This window comes from Madurella fahalii, assembly GCF_045866475.1.
Source record: "Madurella fahalii IFM 68171 DNA, scaffold_1, whole genome shotgun sequence".
In the NCBI taxonomy this organism is placed as follows: domain Eukaryota; kingdom Fungi; phylum Ascomycota; class Sordariomycetes; order Sordariales; genus Madurella; species Madurella fahalii.
In genome coordinates, this window is record NW_027263971.1 from 8544940 (window position 1) to 8563612 (window position 18673).

The 18673-nt window shown below is 58.2% G+C and overlaps 7 protein-coding genes across 7 annotated transcripts; 1 reads left to right on the forward strand and 6 right to left on the reverse strand.

The window, feature by feature from the left end:
* Positions 1-118: 118 nt before the first annotated feature.
* Positions 119-1186, reverse strand: MFIFM68171_02321 (DNA recombination and repair protein Rad51-like C-terminal domain-containing protein; the record flags this gene model as incomplete). The annotated part of the gene is made up of 2 exons (XM_071057743.1): positions 119-397; positions 464-1186. The coding sequence occupies 2 exons, from the start codon at positions 1184-1186 to the stop codon at positions 119-121; spliced, it is 1002 nt and encodes a 333-aa protein (XP_070913844.1).
* A 690-nt stretch (positions 1187-1876) lies between these two features.
* On the reverse strand, positions 1877-4178 carry MFIFM68171_02322 (MFS antiporter QDR3; the record flags this gene model as incomplete). The annotated part of the gene is made up of 3 exons (XM_071057744.1): positions 1877-3209; positions 3266-3962; positions 4025-4178. 3 exons carry the CDS (start codon positions 4176-4178, stop codon positions 1877-1879), a joined length of 2184 nt encoding a protein of 727 aa, XP_070913845.1.
* A 1555-nt stretch (positions 4179-5733) lies between these two features.
* Positions 5734-6427, forward strand: MFIFM68171_02323 (Thioredoxin domain-containing protein; the record flags this gene model as incomplete). The annotated part of the gene is made up of 2 exons (XM_071057745.1): positions 5734-5888; positions 5992-6427. The coding sequence occupies 2 exons, from the start codon at positions 5734-5736 to the stop codon at positions 6425-6427; spliced, it is 591 nt and encodes a 196-aa protein (XP_070913846.1).
* A 1504-nt stretch (positions 6428-7931) lies between these two features.
* MFIFM68171_02324 (Kinetochore protein Sos7 coiled-coil domain-containing protein) lies at positions 7932-8891 on the reverse strand (the record flags this gene model as incomplete). The annotated part of the gene is made up of 1 exon (XM_071057746.1): positions 7932-8891. The coding sequence occupies one exon, from the start codon at positions 8889-8891 to the stop codon at positions 7932-7934; it is 960 nt and encodes a 319-aa protein (XP_070913847.1).
* Positions 8892-9570: 679 nt separating this feature from the next.
* Positions 9571-10643, reverse strand: MFIFM68171_02325 (PR domain zinc finger protein 15; the record flags this gene model as incomplete). Its single annotated transcript, XM_071057747.1, has 2 exons — positions 9571-10539; positions 10596-10643. 2 exons carry the CDS (start codon positions 10641-10643, stop codon positions 9571-9573), a joined length of 1017 nt encoding a protein of 338 aa, XP_070913848.1.
* Positions 10644-12967: 2324 nt separating this feature from the next.
* Positions 12968-13588, reverse strand: MFIFM68171_02326 (uncharacterized protein; the record flags this gene model as incomplete). Its single annotated transcript, XM_071057748.1, has 2 exons — positions 12968-13005; positions 13105-13588. 2 exons carry the CDS (start codon positions 13586-13588, stop codon positions 12968-12970), a joined length of 522 nt encoding a protein of 173 aa, XP_070913849.1.
* A 720-nt stretch (positions 13589-14308) lies between these two features.
* Positions 14309-17794, reverse strand: MFIFM68171_02327 (Lysine-specific demethylase 4E; the record flags this gene model as incomplete). Its single annotated transcript, XM_071057749.1, has 1 exon — positions 14309-17794. One exon carries the CDS (start codon positions 17792-17794, stop codon positions 14309-14311), a length of 3486 nt encoding a protein of 1161 aa, XP_070913850.1.
* Positions 17795-18673: the final 879 nt, after the last annotated feature.

Sequence of the window (18673 nt, forward strand, 5' to 3'; positions counted from 1 at the left end):
AATCCTACGGATCCGCCCGGTTTAGGCAGACTTAAGAGGCTCCTGTGACCGAGCAAGCAAGCAAGCAAACGGAGGAAGCAGTACGGGGCTTCGACCAACCCGGGGTATCATCTCTCTACTACTGGCCTCGTTCGAATACTCTAACACCACCGTCACCCCCTACATGGTACAGATACTCGTGGTCCTTTGTGTCGAGATTGCCCCCGCCATGTGTGATTCTGATGACGCCGCTCACGTCCTTTGCGGTGCCCGTGTCAAGTAGCCTCAAGCTGAGCACCGTGTCCGCCTCGTGTGCCAGGCTCAGAGCCAACCAGGCATGGTTCTTCTCTAGCGTCGTCTCCTGCTCCTTGATAAGCGGGTCGTCAGCAGCCAGGGTAACGATGGCAGCGTGTGTTTGCTGTAGGAGATCACAGTCAGTGCATCTCATCCGTACATGCTCCCACAGACGATGAAGCGAACGTACCTCTCTCAAATCCATGAGCATATCCTTCACCGCCACGGCCGCCGCCGACGGCGAGTCCCCTTGGCCAGCATCCGAAGCAGCAGAACCAGGAGACGAAGCCAGCACAAAATCCAACCCGTCAACCACCAGCACCACCTTCCTCCCCCTCTCCCCTCCCCCATCGGAAGAAGAACCCTTCCCCTTCTTCAGCAGCTCCGCAACCTCCACCACAACCCTCCGGATATCCCCCACGACCGTAGCAGAGCGCGCCGTTCTCAACGAGCGCTTCCACCCCGCTGCCCCTCCCCCTCCGCCTCCCACCTCAGACCCAGACCCAGATCCAGACCCAGGCCCAGGCCCAGGCCCAAGCCCCGAAGAGAACAGTGATAGCCCATCCACATACCCAAACCGCCCCCTCCTCCCTTGGGCCTCTAGATCGACACCGCCAAGCCGGGCGAGGTTCTCCCTCCAGAATGCAAAGTCGCGGAGGAAGCTGACCAGTAGGACAGCGACTTCCTTGTTTTGGTCCTCGTCATTTCCAGCCCCGGCTGTGACTGCTGCTGCTGCTGCTGCTTGTGATGGTGCTGCTGCTGGGGGTTTGGGCTTGAGCAATAACGACTGCAGCTGGCGGAGGACAAGCCAATTTGTCGAGGCGCCGATGACGCCCGTCACAATCACCAAGGCAGTCTCGTCCAGGATGGGGGGGAGGTAGGGCTCGAGGAGGGGTGGCGTACGGGATGTCATTGTGTATTGAGCTACCTTGGGTAACGTAAGTACCAAGGGAGATTGTGTGTGTTTGCGCAGCTCTTTTCCCTGGTGGGGCAGCTGGTTTGCATTTTGCTACAAACCTGATGGAGGGGCAATCCAAAAAAGGGAACGGATAGGGGCACAGTGTGAGCGGCTACGACTTGTCTCACTGATAAGGAGCCATTGAAGCAAACACCAAGCCCGGCCCCCCCCCCCCCCCCCCCGGGAGCAAACAACAAACTTTCTGAGCGAAGCTGAAAGACCTTTTGATGTCTCACAAAACTTGAAGTCGACGTCTGGCATTAGCGGAGCATTGCAGATTATTCTTCGTATTCGCTAAAGAGTGACCCGCTAGAGATATGATCTATCATATCATGCGTCATGCCAATGCGTAACCCGTCAGTCCCATCGGATCAGCAGCCGCCCACATCCACAAGCAGCATCAAGAAAGCCTCCTTCTATAATACAAAATATGTGCAAATATCCAACACCCCGGAATATGTATGCTCCGTAACCTCTTGCGAGGCCATGCCATGCCATGCCATGCCATGCCCGGTCATGTCATATGCAACGAACGAACGCCAAAAGGAAGAAATCAGACCATGTAGCCATGATTACCCTAAAAGGCACAAATGATACCGCCCCGTTCCCAAGTTTCATGCATGCATACCCATGCCCACACCCCACCTAGAACCTCTCCATGAAGTTCTTCCGCACCGTCCACATGCGCGCGCGCTTCCCGTAGATGTACATGGGGATAGAGAAAGCTAGTAGGATCAGCTGGATGATGCCGATCCAGATATACACGGTCCTGGGGCCGTCGTCGGTCAGCCAGCCCGTGACGAACAGGCTGAAGACGAGGCCGTGCAGCACGTTCTTGCTGAAGTTGAGCGTCACCAGCGCCTCGCCGGCGTACTGCCTGTAGCTGTCGACGCAGAAGGTGATGCTCGTCGTAGACCCCAGGCAGCAGCCGAACGAGACGATGCCGAAAAAGGCCGTGGGGACCATCCAGTGGTTGTTGACCTCGGCCGACCAACCAAAGCCCATCAGGCCAATCACCGTCGAGATGGCGATGGGGATCGCCATGACCAGCCGGTACTCGGGCTCGTATAGCCCGCCGTTCCGCCGCGCCATCGCCTGGACAATCGCGTCCGAGACCCTGCCGGCCACCGCCGAGCCGAGGATGCCGCCGACGAACGGGCTGATGTACACGAGGCCCGTCTGCAGCGCGTTGAAGTGGTACGCGCCTTCGCGGTAGATGACTGCCACCGACTCGGAGATGACAATGAGCCAGCCGACCGAGCATGCGTAGACTACCGAGGACCAGAGGACGGCGGGATACGAGAAGAGGATGAGAGGTCTGATGGCGACCTTGTGCCACTTGTCCTTGGCCAGACGCCCGTTGAAGGGTTTCAGCTGCTGGACGAACGAACGGGCTGGCTGTTCGCGCAGAGCAGCAGTGTAGGCTTGAGGTCCGACCGTCCTGATGGATTGCGACTCACTATCCACATCGTTGAAACGGTTCGGGCTTGGGTAAGCCGACGGACTTTCGGGCGCGGTTAGCTTAACCTGAGGAGGAAGCTGTAGTCTTGGTGATTGCTGAGGCTCCTGGGACGTCGCAGGAACCCCCTGGTTGCTGATTTCCTTTCCAACATCGACGGATGGCTCATCAGGGGTTCTACCATCAGCCGAGTGGCTAGTCGAGTGGCTCCCGCCAGTTGTGTCGCTTGCCGTGTCTACCTGCTTGACGGCGTCCGAGTCGGCATTCTGAGCAAATCCGACACGGGGAGTCCTTGGCGTGGCGACCGCTTGTGCTGTTACGGCCTCGGCCGCGACCTCGATTGATGGGCGGGCGGTCGAAGGTCGCGCCGCCTGCAGAACCTCGTGTCGGGACGAGAACCGCCGGAAGAACCCCGGCCTGTTCTTCCGCGAGCGCGGAACAGGAGCTCGATCCCAAAACGTCTCTGGCACGAAGAAAAATAAGAGGACGCCGCAAAAGGCAACAACGAAGGTGACGACCCTGCACGGATCGTGTTAGTAACAGTTGGACAGGGCATTGGGGCAACCGCGGCATACCAAAACACCCAGCGCCATCCCAGATTCTGAATGATGACGGCGCTGACGAGGGGGACAAGATTCTTGCCGCCGAGCAGCAAAAGGGTGTAAATGCCGATGCGGAAAGCACGCTCGTGAAGGAAGAAGATCTCGGCAATGGTAGCCGAGGGCAGACACTCGACCGGGCTGACTGCGATTCCCTGGAAGATGCGCGCCAAAATCAGAGAGGTGAAGTTGGGCGAGGCAGCACACCAGATCGAGGTTGCCATGAACAGAACGGCACCAAAGAGGTAAACCGGTCTCTTTCCCCACAAGATGGCCGTGGGCGAGAAGATGATGGACCCCAGGCCCATGCCCATCATGTAGAGGCCGGTCGTAAGCGAGACGCTGTGGACATCGACGCCGTATTCTTCAGCGACGTCCGTGAAGCCCGCGGCGAGGAGAGGGGTTGTGCCCCCGCCGACCATGCAGATTAGTCCTAGGGACAACAATGCCAAATCTCTCCGCCATGCCGGCCAATTGAGCGGGTCATTCGCCGAATCATCCGGCTGAGGGTCCAAGATGATCTTGCCATTGCTCGTCATCTTTTTCGGCTCAACGGGCTGCTCCGATATCTGCCGGTGTATGCCCGTGGGGATGGATGAGTGCGAAGTCCTTGCTGGGGCGTTCCGCAGTCCCAGGGGCTCATTGTGGTCAGAGGCCAACAGCAGTACCGAGCCTGTCTCTCGAGTTAGGCGGTGGTGGTCCGGACTGGTCAATGGTTGCACACCCGGAGCGTACCTGGGACTTCAATGGTTTCCTTGTCTTCAAGGATGCCCATCGTCCATTTAGAGTGACGGGTCTTCTCGGGAACATCTCGGTTGCCAGCCGACGCCCTGCCAAAAAGAGATCGCCATGTCCGCCGCTGTGGCGGGTCGCCCTTGTCTAGAACCATGGCCTCGGGAGAAAGGTTGTGGCCCGAGAGTTGACTGAAAATGCGCAGACGGAGTGGAAATGAAGAAATATATAAGATGTGCCCGGCACAGTTGGGACGGCGTCTGTCGGCACAATGTCAATCGGGAATGTGGTAGTTTTGCTGATAGAGCTAAAAACAGGCGGTCGATGGATCGGCCGTGCCACCAACTGCGACAGCTGCACACCGAGTGAGGCGAATCCAAGAAACTCCAAAACTCGTGCCGCTCTAGGCACTAGTGCCTATTCCTGCGGGGAGTTGGTTTCCGACTTCCTTCTAACACGGGCTCGGGAGGCTGCAGAGATGGAGCAACAACGCAAACAGAACTAAAGGAGGAGGGGAGGAGGCAAAGTTCGAGATATAAGTGTATCTCTAGCACGTCTCACACCACATGCGTGGGGTCGGTTGTGGACGACGGAGATCCATCTCTCAAGGATATGTCTGCCAAGATGAGGCCAAGACGAGGCCAAGAAGCCTCTGGAGTTAAAGCGTCTGGCAATCAGTCATGGGAACGGCGCCGGTCAGCTGCTATTCTGGGGCTCGACATCGGAGTATGGGGGGGGTTGGAGCCTTGGAGGGGATAGACTCCATGCAGCCAGCGACACAACTAGCGAACCACGGCGAACCCGTCATGATCTTGGAGGTAATAGAAATCAGGGAAGGTGGCACTAGAATGACCGCGAATCATCAGATGGCTGCAAGTTGCAGTTGGCCGAGACAGGATCTTCTAAACAAAGGAGCGACAGCTCATGACCGACCCGTGACTGCGTGAGCGAGGATAGCCCCATATCCAGAAACCTGTCCGGTCCCCCATTGTCCCCCCGCGTTTGCCACGGCCCAGGGGGCCCTGATCGTTTGGTCAAGGCCTGCGCGGGGATCTGCTTACGGCACTTCCATGGCGTCGCGCTAAAGCCCCACCGCCGCTTAGGGTGACCCTCGCCCTGCATCTGATGTCGGCGAGGGGCAGGGCCAGGATAGCTCAAGGGGTGTGGGAGGCCATCGGCCCGGCTTGCGCATCCGGGTTTCTGTTGGATGTCGACATTTTGGTTAAGGGCCCCCGCATGCAGAATGACGCACCCAAGGGCACATGCCACACTTGGAGCGGTGTCGTGAGAAACATCCGCTGGAGCTGTCTTGTTCACTTGGTGTGGGCTAGCGCACTAACTGCGACCGCACACGAGTTGCCAAGTCACTTGTTAGCTATTTATTGAACCTGCGTACATCCCTCCCTTGAAGCTTGTTTTGCCGAGTGAACCGAGAAATGCACACCCGAGGCTGCTGGACAATTAATTAGTGTACGGGGTGCTGCGGGCGCTCTGGCCAAGCATTTTTTTTTTGTTTTTTTTTTTTTTTGGGGGGGGGGGGGGGGGGTTATGCAATCACCAACGCAATTGAGCAAGCTGTGAGTTCATGATGATCGGTAAGAAGCTTCGAGCTGGAGTTTGAAACACAAAATAAATTTTCGTTTCCAACACAACCACATCCCGTTAGGCTTGCTTTGCAGAACCACAAGCCGCGCTAATCTTACTCCTTCCTAATGCTCTTCTTCTCCGTTCGGCCGGCGCGTCAAGCTGCCGAGCGTCTTCTCCCATCGGCCAAGCGCGCCGTCACTTCTCATTGCTCGCAGCCGGCGTCACGCCTGCAGTTCTCAACCTCGCATCGAGTGGGGAATCGGAACCAGGTTTACACTTCGTAAGTCCCACTCCACGTACATTATCATGCCCGTGCCCAGTCCGCAGATTTCGGGGCTGCAGAACTGCAAAACTGACGTACATGGGGTCTCACTCCACCGCAGCGTCCGCAATCTCGACCAATTCCACACGTACCAGCTCCTCTCGTCCTCCGCACGAACACCGCTTCTGACCCTGTGGACCACCTCCTGGTGCTCGACATGCCGGTTCGTGGCGCCCCTCATGCAGGAGCTTGTCGAGTCTGGGGTTGGCGAGGCCGAGGGCGGTGTAGGCTACTGTACCGTTGAATACGACGCGCCAGATGTCATGTCGGCTGGCTTAGGCCTCACCTACATGATAAACTCGGTTCCGACGCTGCTCAGTTTTGACGCGGGCGAGGCACAGGTCCAAACCAAGGTCACGGACGGCAGGCAGCTGGCCGACCGCAAGTTCCTTGAGGAATGGATCAGGTCTGAAGCTCGGCGGCACGGGAATCGCGGGGCTGGGGGACCAGGTATCGGTTCGAATCTCCTTGGCAACCTCTGGGGCAAGTCGAGCTGATATTGCCCGTGCGGTGCATTGATTCTGTGGCGGTAAACAGCGTGGCTGGTGCAAGGTAAGGGCGCGCTATTCCCGCTGGGGATTTCCTCTGGTGTGTGCGCCACAACTAACATGTCGCCAGCTCTCATTAAGAGTTCAGGGTTATCACAGCTGAGCCCACATGGCCTGCCGGCATCCGCTAGTACGGCCCGCCGAATCCATCAACTCCCGCTAGACCAGCCAGAAAAGCGGAGTGTATCGCGGTCCAGATGATTGCACCACTCACCCGCCCAGGGGCTTCGCGACTCTTTCTGGGAACGTCCATTTCGGCTGCAGGAAGCCTTTCACTGGGCCGTGGCCCATACAAGGTACCCTATCCTACACCGTTCTACCTAGCTAGGTATTGCACCATAAGAAATGAAGAGCACTCGTCTCTCTGCCCTCATCATTCTATTTTCATCTTCATCTCTGCCTTCAGGGTTAGGGTTCCATCTGGCAGCTCGCGCAGGCGACTGGTAGGGTGAGATGCTTCTTACTCTCTCGTGAGGGCCAGCGTTCCTGCGTAGCCGAGGTACCCGACGTCGCAGAAAAACAGAGATCCAACGCTTGAGTTCGAGAAACGTACCGCTTGTGCCATGTTGGCTGGATATTGTGTGAGTCAAAGAGGTATAAAGAACAGATGAAACAAAGGACCCAAACACCTACTCCTCAGAGGAATAGGCTAACGAGACGTCATGGGTGTCACAATCCTCAAAGTTGTGTCAGTACCCTAAATCCCGGGTTGTCCCCACGTCCTAGAATCATCGAGAAACTCGGGCTGTGGCCGGGATATTGAGCATATCCACGCCGTGGGCCTCAACCTATTAGGGCGAATAAGCAAGGTGACGTTGGGATTGCTCGGCCCGGCGGGGAGACGGTCCTTGTATTGTCGAGTGTGAACCAACGGTCCCTGCTAGCATATGACCGATAGGGGAGACGAGGACGCTCGATAATTTTCGACGAACGCGCGAATGGCGACCTTTTTGAGGTCTCACGCCCAATGAGGTCATCATACCTGACGCAGGCCCGAAAACGTTAGGCGTCAGATGCGCTTCCCGAGTGACCAGCTGCGATGCATTCAGGGTACAGTTAAAGCCGCGCCGCTGCAGTTTAATATACTTTCTGCCAGACGGAGCATTTGCGCCGGGATGTTGTAACTCCTGCCCGAGCACAACGCTCTCACACAGTGTGGCCTGAAGGACAAGAGCCCCAGAATTCCATCGTCAGACCATGCAGTAGTCGGTCATGAGAGGCATGTGTGTGCAACATCAAAGCGACCGCTATTACCCAGAGCGGTATCCCCCAAACGCCGAACCATTCCCGACCCAATTCAGTCCAATCCCAGCGCAGCCTATCCCATCCCATCCCGTCCCGCCCCCTCGATCTCAAAGCCCTTTGAGTCCTATAACCCTAGTACCTGTAGATGCTACGTTGTAGTAAGAAAGAAACCGAAAGAAGGCCGCATAATATCCCATTCTTTGAACCGTCACGCTTGCAGACCCAGTACCTGCCTCAGCACCGTCTCGGAAGCTCTGTACCACCTCCCCCGCGCCTCCAACTCGTCCTCGACCCCGCCCTGTTGCGCATTCTCCCTCCTCCGCTTCGCCTCCCTGGCTGCAGCCGCGCTATTCGCCTTGCGGGTCTCCAAGGCCGCCACCTCGCCCCTCAGCCGCTCCGCCTCCTTCCGCTTCCTCGGCACCTGCCCGCCCAGCTGCTCCAGCCGCCGTTCTAGCGCCGCCAGTTCCCGCCTCTTGCTGTCCACTAACTCCAGCGTCTTCCCCAGCGGCAGATCCATCCCCGCCGCCGTCGATCCCCCATCCTCCTCCCCGGGACCGCGGCCCCGGGGCGCCTGCGCAGCCCTCAACTCCGCGACCCTCTCCTCGAGCGCGGCGATCTTGCCGGGCAGCTCGGCCACCGCGGCCGCGTCGGCGCGCACCCGCTCGTAGCGCGCGGCGAGGTCGCGCGCGCGCGCCTCGAGCCCGGACACCATGGCCGCGACGTCGGTCTTGAGCGCCTTGAGCTCGGCCTTGGCGGCGGCGTTGCAGGCCTCGAGGTCGGCGTTCTCCTGCGGCGTGACGATCAGGGGCGGGTCCCCCACGATGGCGCGGATGAACTTCTCCTTGGTCACCTGCTCGACGTAGGAGAAGCGCAGCTTGGCGAAGAGCTCCTTGTAGTGCGCCAGGTCGGCCTCGAGCGAGGAAGGCGTCGGGGCGTCGAGGGAGGTGGTGGAGACGTCCGAGGTGCGGGCCGGGGGGTTGGTGTTGGCGTTGGCGTTGGCGTTGGCGTCGGATAATGTCGAGGATGATATCGCTGAGGAGATGGGCTCGCTGAGCTTGAGGATGGTGATTTCCTGGCCCGAGGCCGACTGGAGCCCCTCGAGGGCGCTGAGGACCTTTGCGGCGCGCTGGCCGACATCCGTGTCGGCGGGCGAGGTTGCGTTCGGCATTGTGGTTTTGGTGGGATGAACTGCGCAATGCTCCAGGTGTTTCGGCGATGGTGTTCGGTACAAGATTGCCTGTGGAATCACATGTGTGCTTCGGGTGGTCCGGTGTTCTAGAGTTTCGGCGTCGGAGAAATGCGCCGCGATTTCAAGGGGTGTTTTTGTTGATTTGTTGATGTTATTACCGGAAAGAGCTACATGGTGGGGCATTTTTGGATCAGACATGTACCCTAACCCTTACTCGGTTTACAAAGCAGGGCTATCCCGAAGAGACTTTATGTCACCCTTTCTTCGTCGAACACACCCCATCCACCGCAGCACTTCAGACTGGCGCTGTCGCAAATGATCAGCCGGCTGCATGTGCGATAGGACTATGCGGTGTAATGTCGCGCAACATGAGAGAAACACTGTCACCGGCGGCCAACAGCCGGCAGCCGGCAGCCGGCAGCCAGCAGTCTCCAAAATCAGCATCCTGAGTTCCCGAGGCTTTCCTCGTCGTCAAGAGCACAAAACAGACTTTTATTCGTGTACTAAATCTCTCACTGATCTCACTGGACTGGTTTTCACTAGCGATAGAAATCACCTGTTGCTTCCTATTCCGTCCTTCCGGCAGCCAGGTCTTGGTCGGATTTGATATCATGGCGCGCACATCCGTTCGAGGTCCGTCAAAACATTGAGGCCAATCTCACTCTCCATCCTCGGCGTCACTCCATGCGGGCCCATCGCTGTCAAAGTTACTCTCATCGCCGTCGTCAGTCATGTCATCCCAGAGTACAGTCGTCTTGGTCTCGACTGGCTGTGTGACATTTGTGCGAGTTTCCTGCCTTGCCGGGAATGGGGGTGGCGAAACCAACAAGAACTCGAATACCGCCGGCCCGGCTTGAGGCGTGTCGACGGGCGGAGGCCGAACGGGCTGCTGCTCTGGTGGCTGGCCGGCGGGCATTTGTGCTTGGATCGGGATCGGGCGCGGGTCCATGTGGACCGCTTTCACTTCGCCCATCATCCGGTACACGTCGGCGAGCGGTAGGGGTCGGTAAACGGCCGTGGGGACTGACAAGTCGGTACCGGTCGTCGGAGGAACGGGGACCTCGACGTTCGACAGGACGTATGCCGTATCGGTGGAGCTCATGAGCAAGCCTGGCGGGTAATACCACCACTCCACCCTGATCATCGGCTGCCCTGTCGCCTTTACCGAAACCACGGGCAAGCTGCGTTCCGTCCCGTCCCGAAGGGCGCAGCATCTCGAGTACAGAGTTCGCGCGCCGATGACACTTGCCGGTTGGCACGCGTTGCCGCCACCCATGGCGTGCTCGGCCAGGAAGCGTCGGGCCGGCCAGACCTCGCCGCACGCTTCGCAGCAGCCGCTATATTGCCGGAATTCATTCAGCGTGAGCTCGCCGGCGTGTATGAACACGCTTGTCCATGGCCGGATCAGGCGCAAGTGCTCGAGGGCGTGGTGTGCTAGAGCGTCCGTATCCGGGAAGAGTTTCCCGCATCCACTGATCGAGCAGGCAATTCCATTCCCGGCTCCCCCGGGAGGCGGGGCTTGTTTGGCTGAAGAAAGTTTTCGGGTAAGACTGGCGAAGGGCGGCTTCTGAACCCTGCGGCCGTACCAAAGCCATGAGCTCGGGTGATTCAACATCACCTTGGGAAGCTGCAGTACGTGTCAGCGGAAGCCAGCACCATCGAGCAGGGGGAGATGTTGCTTACGGAAAAGCACCGGAGCTCGCGTCCTGGTTGGATATTCGATTCAACCATGCCGTGGGCACCTACCGGCCCTTCTTGCCTACTCACTCCACGTGGTGCCATGGTGATGTTGGGTCGTCACGTTTCGTAGATTCTCTCGAAGTTCCCAAGTACAAACCAGATGGGATGGACCTCATCCACGGGGGGCCAGAGGGTGGGAAATAGCCAGTAGATATAATAGCCAGAAGGTATGGGTCCGAGGAGATGAGCAGAGCTGTGTGAACAGCCATCAGCCTTCGCGGTCCTTACGGTATCGTCACCGCAACATGGGAAGCCAAGGTGCCGGCGGCAGGACAGGCAGGGGCGGCAGCTGTCGATCTCGGACAGTGCCTACGCACCATTGCATTACACGGTAGTGAAAGGCAGCGAGACATGCAGTAGGGGGGACCAACCCGCCCTTGGCGGAACGAGTGTGGTAATGCCAGTGCTCTTCCCGATGCTAAGTCTTGTTTACTTCAGGTCCCTGGAAGACGATCTGACTGGCTCGGAATTGGGCAGCCATCCTCAAGCCCGCAGGGACTGGCGTGCGTCAACCATTCGCAACCGCAGATTCCAAAGGAGGGAGACATATGCTTGCGCCCGCCACAATTAGGAGAGGGGCCACGAACCTTCCCCCCGTTTACCTAGCAGCCCCAGACGCCATGTGGGAGCATGGATCACACGGGCTCCCGGTCCTCCCAAGGACTGACAGCTATGCCGTAGGCAGCTTCGTCTGTCCTCACATGGGGGAACAAACATTTATCGAGAAAATGAGCTCGCGAGCCCATTGGCTTTCCGGGGTTGGCTCAGCTGCAATCGTGATTGGACAGACATGGAGTCGGCTCGTCGATGCGTACAATCGGACGTTTCACCGGGCCAAGCCCAAGTCCACGTAGCTCGCTCCTCTTTATTCGGAGCCGCCGAGGACGCCGTGCAGCATGCAAGAAATGACTTCCCTGGGGAGGGCCAAGACCAGACCGTCAGGAATCCTGCACTTGGCCGGCCTTTCGCTGCCGGGGCACATTCGGGCCCGATGCGAACGCACTGAGACTTCGTATGACATGGGCGTCCGAGTCGGGGCTTGGGTCGAGAGTGGAGGCTACACCACACCGTTTGTTGAAAGTCTCAAAACGCCACAGACACCCCGCCCGGTCCAACAAGTCTCCCAGCCCGTCGCAATGCCCAGCTCAGCCGACTGCATGACACTACTGCACGATATGTTTGCCCCAGGGAGGGCTCTCGAGCGCCCATGGCTTGTGAGATGACAGGTTGTATTGGATCGGGCTGCGCCCATATGCTGCGGGCAGCCTTTCTCGGAAAGGGGATGACTGCCGGCAGGGGCTTGTGCTCAGAGCTTTGTGATTGTGTCTGCTCCGTCAATCGACACAGTACTAGGGAAACAACTTGCTTTGATTGCCCCCTCCATCCTCAGCCTTCGGGCCGTTTGCACCATTTTCGACAACTCTGAGGCTAAGCATTGCTGCAGCCGCTGTGCTTGGAATTTCCAAGTGCCGCAGTTTGCCCCGAGACGGAGCTTTCCGGATCGTTTGACGAGGAGAAGGCTGTCTTTCAAGACATGTTTGTGTTTGACAAAGATTTGAACCTCGTCTTCATTACATAACTTGTGCTCCCTTCCATGAAGGAAAAAGCCGTCGATAACCCTAACCCCCCAGCCTTAACTTTGCAACGACGGCATCCAAACAGCCCTTTCAGTGACATTCCCGAGATCAGCAATGTGACAAACAGAGCGGACTGCCATCGAGGCTATCAGATGTAAATTTGTGAATATGCGGGATGCATGCTCAATCACACACACTGCGGACATCAAACTGACATTGTTTGTCTACACCAGAGGCAAAAGATACGCCCGCCGTGTGGTCTCTCTCTCTCTCTCTCCCCGATCACACCGTCCGTGGTTTTCCACACGGAATGAAAGAGACAGGAGAAAAAGAAACTGAAACACACCGGGAGCCTTCTCCTATCTGGATCTTGAGATCAGCGAAGAAACGTACTGCAGTCGGTGACCAAACACGAAACCCAAACATTCCGAAGTCGTCCGGAGCGTGCCACCCTCCCAACATGCACACAACTCCCTACCCCTATCCCCGCCCCTCGCCCAAGGCCCAGAAGTATAGGCAGGGCTCAGAGCCCGGGAAACCGTAGTTTCCCTAGCAGCCGAAAGACGCTGGACGATTAGGGGGGCTGTTAAGCGGCCTAGTGACCGCGGAACCTAACGCGGCAGGTTTTCCACCGCGGTGTAGAGACGAGGCTGGAAGGGGGTCCTAGGTATTACGCAGGCTACCGCCGAGTCTGTTTGCAGGCGCCCCACGAAAAGGTGGGAAGCAGTCAGCCGTCGATCAACCCCCCGTAAGAAAACCCCAAGCCACGATATCATCTGCGGAGATTCGATGAGTTGTTTGTCTGAGGAAAAGGGGGGGGGGGGGGGGAAGGGGAAGGAGGGAAGCAAAGAGAGGGAAAAGAAGAATCGGCTCACGCGCAGACCGCCACCTAGTCATGGCGTCCTCCAGCTCGCGCAGCTCGGCGAGCCTCCGGCTCTCAAACACGGACAGGCGATAAGACTCGTCTGCCGTCTCGTCGCTGGCGTCGGTCTGGCCGGTCACGCACAGATCTGACTCGTACTGGAGCAGGCTCTGCGTGGCCGCCTGTATCATATTTTTTGCGTCTTGGATGCGCTTGATCGCCTTTCGGAGACTGCTGATTGCGTCGTCGAGGCTTGTTATTGGTTTGGGCTGCTTCGCTGTTCCCTGTTGCTTGCCCTCTGTCGACTCTTGTTTGCTCGCCGGCCCCCCTTGTTCGCAATACGAGTCGAGAAGAGCCGGATAGAAAAGAGCCGAGCTGAGAAGAGGCGGGCCGAGACCAACCGGGTTGCGAGAAGCCGCGTCGGGAATAGGCACGCATGCAGCTTGTTTTGCGTTCTGTAGCAAAGGGTCCGGGACTGGTTCCCGTGGGGGGACCATATCCGATGTGTGTTTTATGGGTCGGTTATGTGAATGGGGTTCTGAGAGAATGGGAGTCTGAGAATGGATCTGAGAGAATGGACCTGAGAGAATGGGCCTGGGAGAATGGGCCTGGGAGAATGGGCCTGGGAGAATGGGCCTGGGAGAATGAACTGAGAATGGAATGTAGAATTCGATGAACCAGGACACGAGTATTCTCCGCTTTTTATACCTGAAAGAACCAGCGTCGGGATGCACTGGCTTTTCAAGTCCCGAACTTTAAAACGTCCAAACGTCTGAGCAAATGGGCTCGTAGGCAGTTGGTGTTGTTGGCAAACCACGCCGGCTCGAGACCAGCAGATTGTAAGAAGGCAGCAACTAAAAAACCGTAACGCTAATCTGCCCCAACATCTCCCCTTCCGTATCCCATTCGTCGCCAGCGTCAGGATGTACCGACTTAAAAAGGCCTAGAAATTAACACATCCAGCCGTCTGAGCAAATTAGCCTGGTGAGCAGTTGCTGCTGCTGGCCAAACACGCCGGCTTGAGACCGGGCAGATCCTAAGCAAGGAAACTACTAGAATATTACAGCGCTGATCTGCCCCAGCATTCCCTTCCCTTCCGCATCTCATTCCGTCTCGTACAAAAGAAAAAGGGGAAATGAAAACAATAGGGTTGTCCCATCCGCCGAAGAACTCCTACCCACTCATTATGAAATAATTAAAGTAATTCCGGAAAAGAGTCAACGCAGCCCTTCGACAATGTCGTAAGGCTGCTCCTTCTGAAATCCCCTCCCGTACTTGGCTGTGATCTCCTCCCCGTCCTCAATATCCCTCGTCGCCACTAGCATCTGCCTCCACCGCCCCGAGATTTTCATCACCTTGAACTCGGCGGATGGGTTCGTGCTGTTATGGCAGACCTTCCTCACCCAGTTGCCCATCCGCCTCGGATAGATGGCCGCCACGGGCTCATCGTCCAGGTCTGGCCTGCGAAGCTCCATCGTCCAGTCCCCCCCGAACGTGCCAAGGGGCACCAGCTCCCCGACTAGCTCGCCTAACATGTCGTTGGCCCTGTGCGAACCCAGGGCGCGGATCCCTGTGCCTTTTGACCGGTCGTCCGAGATGCGCGGGATACGTGGCACTTTGGTGTCGATGCAGCGGCACGGCTTGTGATTGTTGTTCTTAGCGTTGTTATCGCCGCGGCTTGTGCAGAGGCTGCAAGGTTGATCCCCTAGCATGACCAAGGACGGGTCCATCGGCCAGCCCCAGCGCCAGCGGGCGGGTTTCGGCCAGTAGTAGCACTTGTAGTCAAAGTAGTTGGACTTGATAAGGCGGAACGGCGCTAGGAGGGGCAGGATCTGATCCGGCAATAGCCACGTGGTCGTGGCAGATTCCCAGACGAACTCTGGGAGTTCGAGGTAGTCCCATATCGCTTTTTGCAGGATGCTGCCCATGGCGCACATCTTGCGGACGAACTCGGTGTCCAGCCCCTGGTGGAGGCGCGTGACTTTGTCCTTGAACAGCGACAGCTCCAGGCAGTCTGTTTCCTGCGGCGGCATGAGGCAGAGGAGGCCGTCGTACTTGCCGCAAATGGTCTTCCAACATTTGCCCTCACGCAAGTAATCGGGTAACCTGTGCCGCTTCGTCCCGTCCCATCCCAGCATCCGCAACATCCCGTCCATGATGCCTTGCGACGAGAGCAGCTGCCCTTTCCCGGCCATCGCTCTCTCGAAGCACTCTGCCAGCTTCAACTTGAAGAGCCTCGAGAGAAAAGCGTGCAGTTCCGGGTACCCGTGCATCGTGGCCTCGATCGACTTTCCGAGATTCATCCCACCCAGTACTACGGGTGTTGATTTAGAGAACCGTCTCCATTCTCTGACCAGGTGCGCCAGACGCTCGAAAGCCGGCTTGCTGCCAAGCTTTTCCGGGGTCAGGTTCTCGACTCGGGTAGACTCACGATCCCGGACCAACTTGGCAAGGTGTTCAAAGGCGCCCGGAGCTGGTAAGTCGTGGGCAGGCGGTGGATCCTCGACTCGCTGCCTCTTAGATGTTTTCGGCGTTGGCGCTTCTACGTATCTCTTGGGGTGGATAAGCCTTGCTGTTTTCCGTATCGGTGGCAGCTCCTCCGTGCTAGGCCCAAAGTAGCCTTGGTTGCTTTGTTGCTGGATGAGAGGAGGAGGTTGGGGAACAGTCTGCAGAGAACAGGCCGCAGCCCCTGAAAAGGGGTTCTTCAGTGCTTGTTGAGGCGTGTGGGGTGGCTGCATGGATGGTGTTGAAGATGGCAGGGGCAGCTCTGGCAAAGTGGCATGCGCGGGGGGACCGACTTCCACTTGGGTAGGCTGCGCTTGGAATGATTGAGATATTGCCATCCTGTCTGGTGACCCTGTCGGCTGGTTAGAATGCTCGATAGACTCACGTTCGGACGGGGTGCTCCGTTCTTGAGTAGGGGCGGGTTGAACCATAGGCGGGGAATCCAGCGGTTCGAGCGGAACGAACTTGCCCTCCGCATATGGCATAGGGAGCGATTCCGTTCTCGTAACGCTCTGTGTGGCGGCCCCCTGCTCATGTTTCTCTGGCGTCAGATGGTCTGGTGGGGGCGCTGCGGGCTGCCCGAGATGTGTCGCCGCCGACTCAAACTTGCCAGGGAGTGCCTGCTCAGGCGGCGGGGTTGCTGATTGCGTGGGCGGCGGCACCGGGTACCCGGGAGGGCGCAATGGGGCAATGCCTTCCGGAGGTGGAATCGGCGCACGTTTCTCCTGCGATCCCGATGACTCGGGCGTGCGCGGCAGCTCTTCCTCTGCGGGAGCTTCTGGCTTTTCGTATATCCGGAAGTCATCGGCGGAGATGGCGAACTTGTCAGGGCAGAGTCTGTCGCAAAACCGGTAGTCCAGGGGCATGTCTGGCGATGAGTTGTATTCGAGATTGATGGCCACGGCATAGTTCGGCCCGAGATTCAAGACCTGGTGGTACGTCCCGGGTTCCGTCACAACTGCTTGCCCAGGCACGCAGTAGTCGAGTGTGTACTCGATACCCCATTCATCCAATCGCGCCGGCGGGATGTTGCGGCTAAGGTGCCTGACAGCTTGCGAACAGCGGCGCATCTCCGGGTATTCCTGGGCCATCCTCTCTTCCAGCTTCTTGGAAAAGGCAGGCTTGACAAAGCACCAGAACTTGTGCTGGCCGGAGCGGAGGAGGTTCTCGGACCGCACATGGGCGTCCTCTCTGTGCATTGTCGTGATGGTCTTGCCCGCGAGGTTGAAGTATACATACTGAGTATTGATGCCTTCGAGCGTCACTCGACCTCTACGACGCAGCTTCTGGCCGGGAGAGAGCTCGACGTCGTCGAATAGCGGGTTGCCAATGATGTACGGCCAGTTTCCTTTTGGCGGGTCCGCTGCCGAAGAATTCCACAGCTCGCGCTGCTCATCCAGAGACCAGTCCGTCTTGGCACTCAGCGGGAGTGGGAGGTGTGGCGAAGTGAACTTGGATCTCTTGCCGGTGTCGACTTTGACAAGGCCGAGCCGGTCGGGCTTGTAGCAGAACGAGGTGGCATGGTCCTTGCTCGGGCGGGCTACCTTCTGCACGGTAATGGGCGGCAAGTCCCGGACCTGGAGCTTGAAGTAGCCCCGGTCCTGCACGATGGGATGGCTCGAGTACAGCTCAAAGAGTTCCTCATTGAGAACGTGCATGTCCTGGTAGGTGCAGTCGAAGAGGGGCGACGCGTGCTCCGAGAGCAACGGGCTTCGGTAAACAGATCCATCCTTCAACCTGATCTCCTGGGGGCCCTGACGTGGGATGGCGTGGTCCTGGACGGGGGCGGGCGGGGCAGCTGTGTTGGCAGCGGGCGTGGGCGGCACCTGGGCGTCGGACCTGGGTTCGGCGACGACAGCTGGAAGCTCAGACTTTTGGTTCTCCAGCGGCGGTGCTGGTGGCGGGCTCTGTTTGTAGGATGACAAAGTGTTGTCGCGGCCCTGGGCCGCGGGCGTGGGCGTGGGCGTTGAAGGTGATGATGAGTTCGGAGACGACAGGTTGCGGACATCGACCAGGCCAGTCGACACCAGGTCGAGGCGCCCCAGCAGCTGCTGCAGCAGGTCCCGTCCCGCTTTCGTCCGCGGCGGCTGCACCTTGCGATTGGAGGCGATGCCGTGCTCGAGATAGCTCCTCAGAGCGTCGCTGATCTGGCTCACCTCGCCGCTGATGGAGTCGACCTTGAACTGCAGGGCGTCCATCTTGGGTTCCACGAGGTGGTCAGTCTCGAGCGTCGCGTTGATTGGAGAGATTTCGGGTTTGTGGCCGTAGGTCGTCTCGCCTTGGCCCGTGCCGGCTTCCGCCGGGTTCACTCCAAGTTTAAGGTAACGTTAGTGAGCTGGGGAGGTGGCTGGGGAGCTGAGGGGCTGTCCGCCCCGGCGCTGGCTGTGGAGATTGGGGTGGGGAACCGTGCCCGCCCATGCAGATGGAGGGGCCACCTCTGCCCATCCCCGCAGCGCGGCAAAGCTGGACGTCAGGTACTGGACCATCAAAATACAAGGGACCGACGCAACCATTCGTTTCCGGCGAGGGATAAAGAAATGAAAATTCATCTAGAAAGCTTCTCGCTATCCTTCCGCTTGTTTCTCGAGCCTGCCTAGGGCCAACAACTCCATCTCGATGGACTTCTGCAGCACTGCCTCAGCCTGTCACCCAGCGAACGGTTTGGCCGAGTTCCGGCCCTGGGGCGCTCACCAAGCCAGTACTGTCACAATGGAATTTGCCATCGTTCACGGCGAGAACAGGGGAGGTGTTGGGGAGGGAATTGTATTAGAGTGTAGACGCATCACTATGCATTGTGCGGGTGATATCTGCGAAGACAAATGGAATGCGACATCAAATTTGCAGGCCAGAACCTGCGGTCTCGAACTCACGTCTCCAAAAAAGAGGCCCTGAGCATCCGTTGCCAAGCTCAAGGCCAAGCTCAAGTGACTGCTGCAGAGCTAGTGTGGGGGGGGACCTGGGGTCCCTGGGGTGGTGGAACACTCCGATAACGATCAGGGACTTTTACACTCAGAACACTCCTCACGACAGTTTGGGTTCCTCCACTTGCCGCCTTCTTGCCCCTCGCCCTTGCTGCC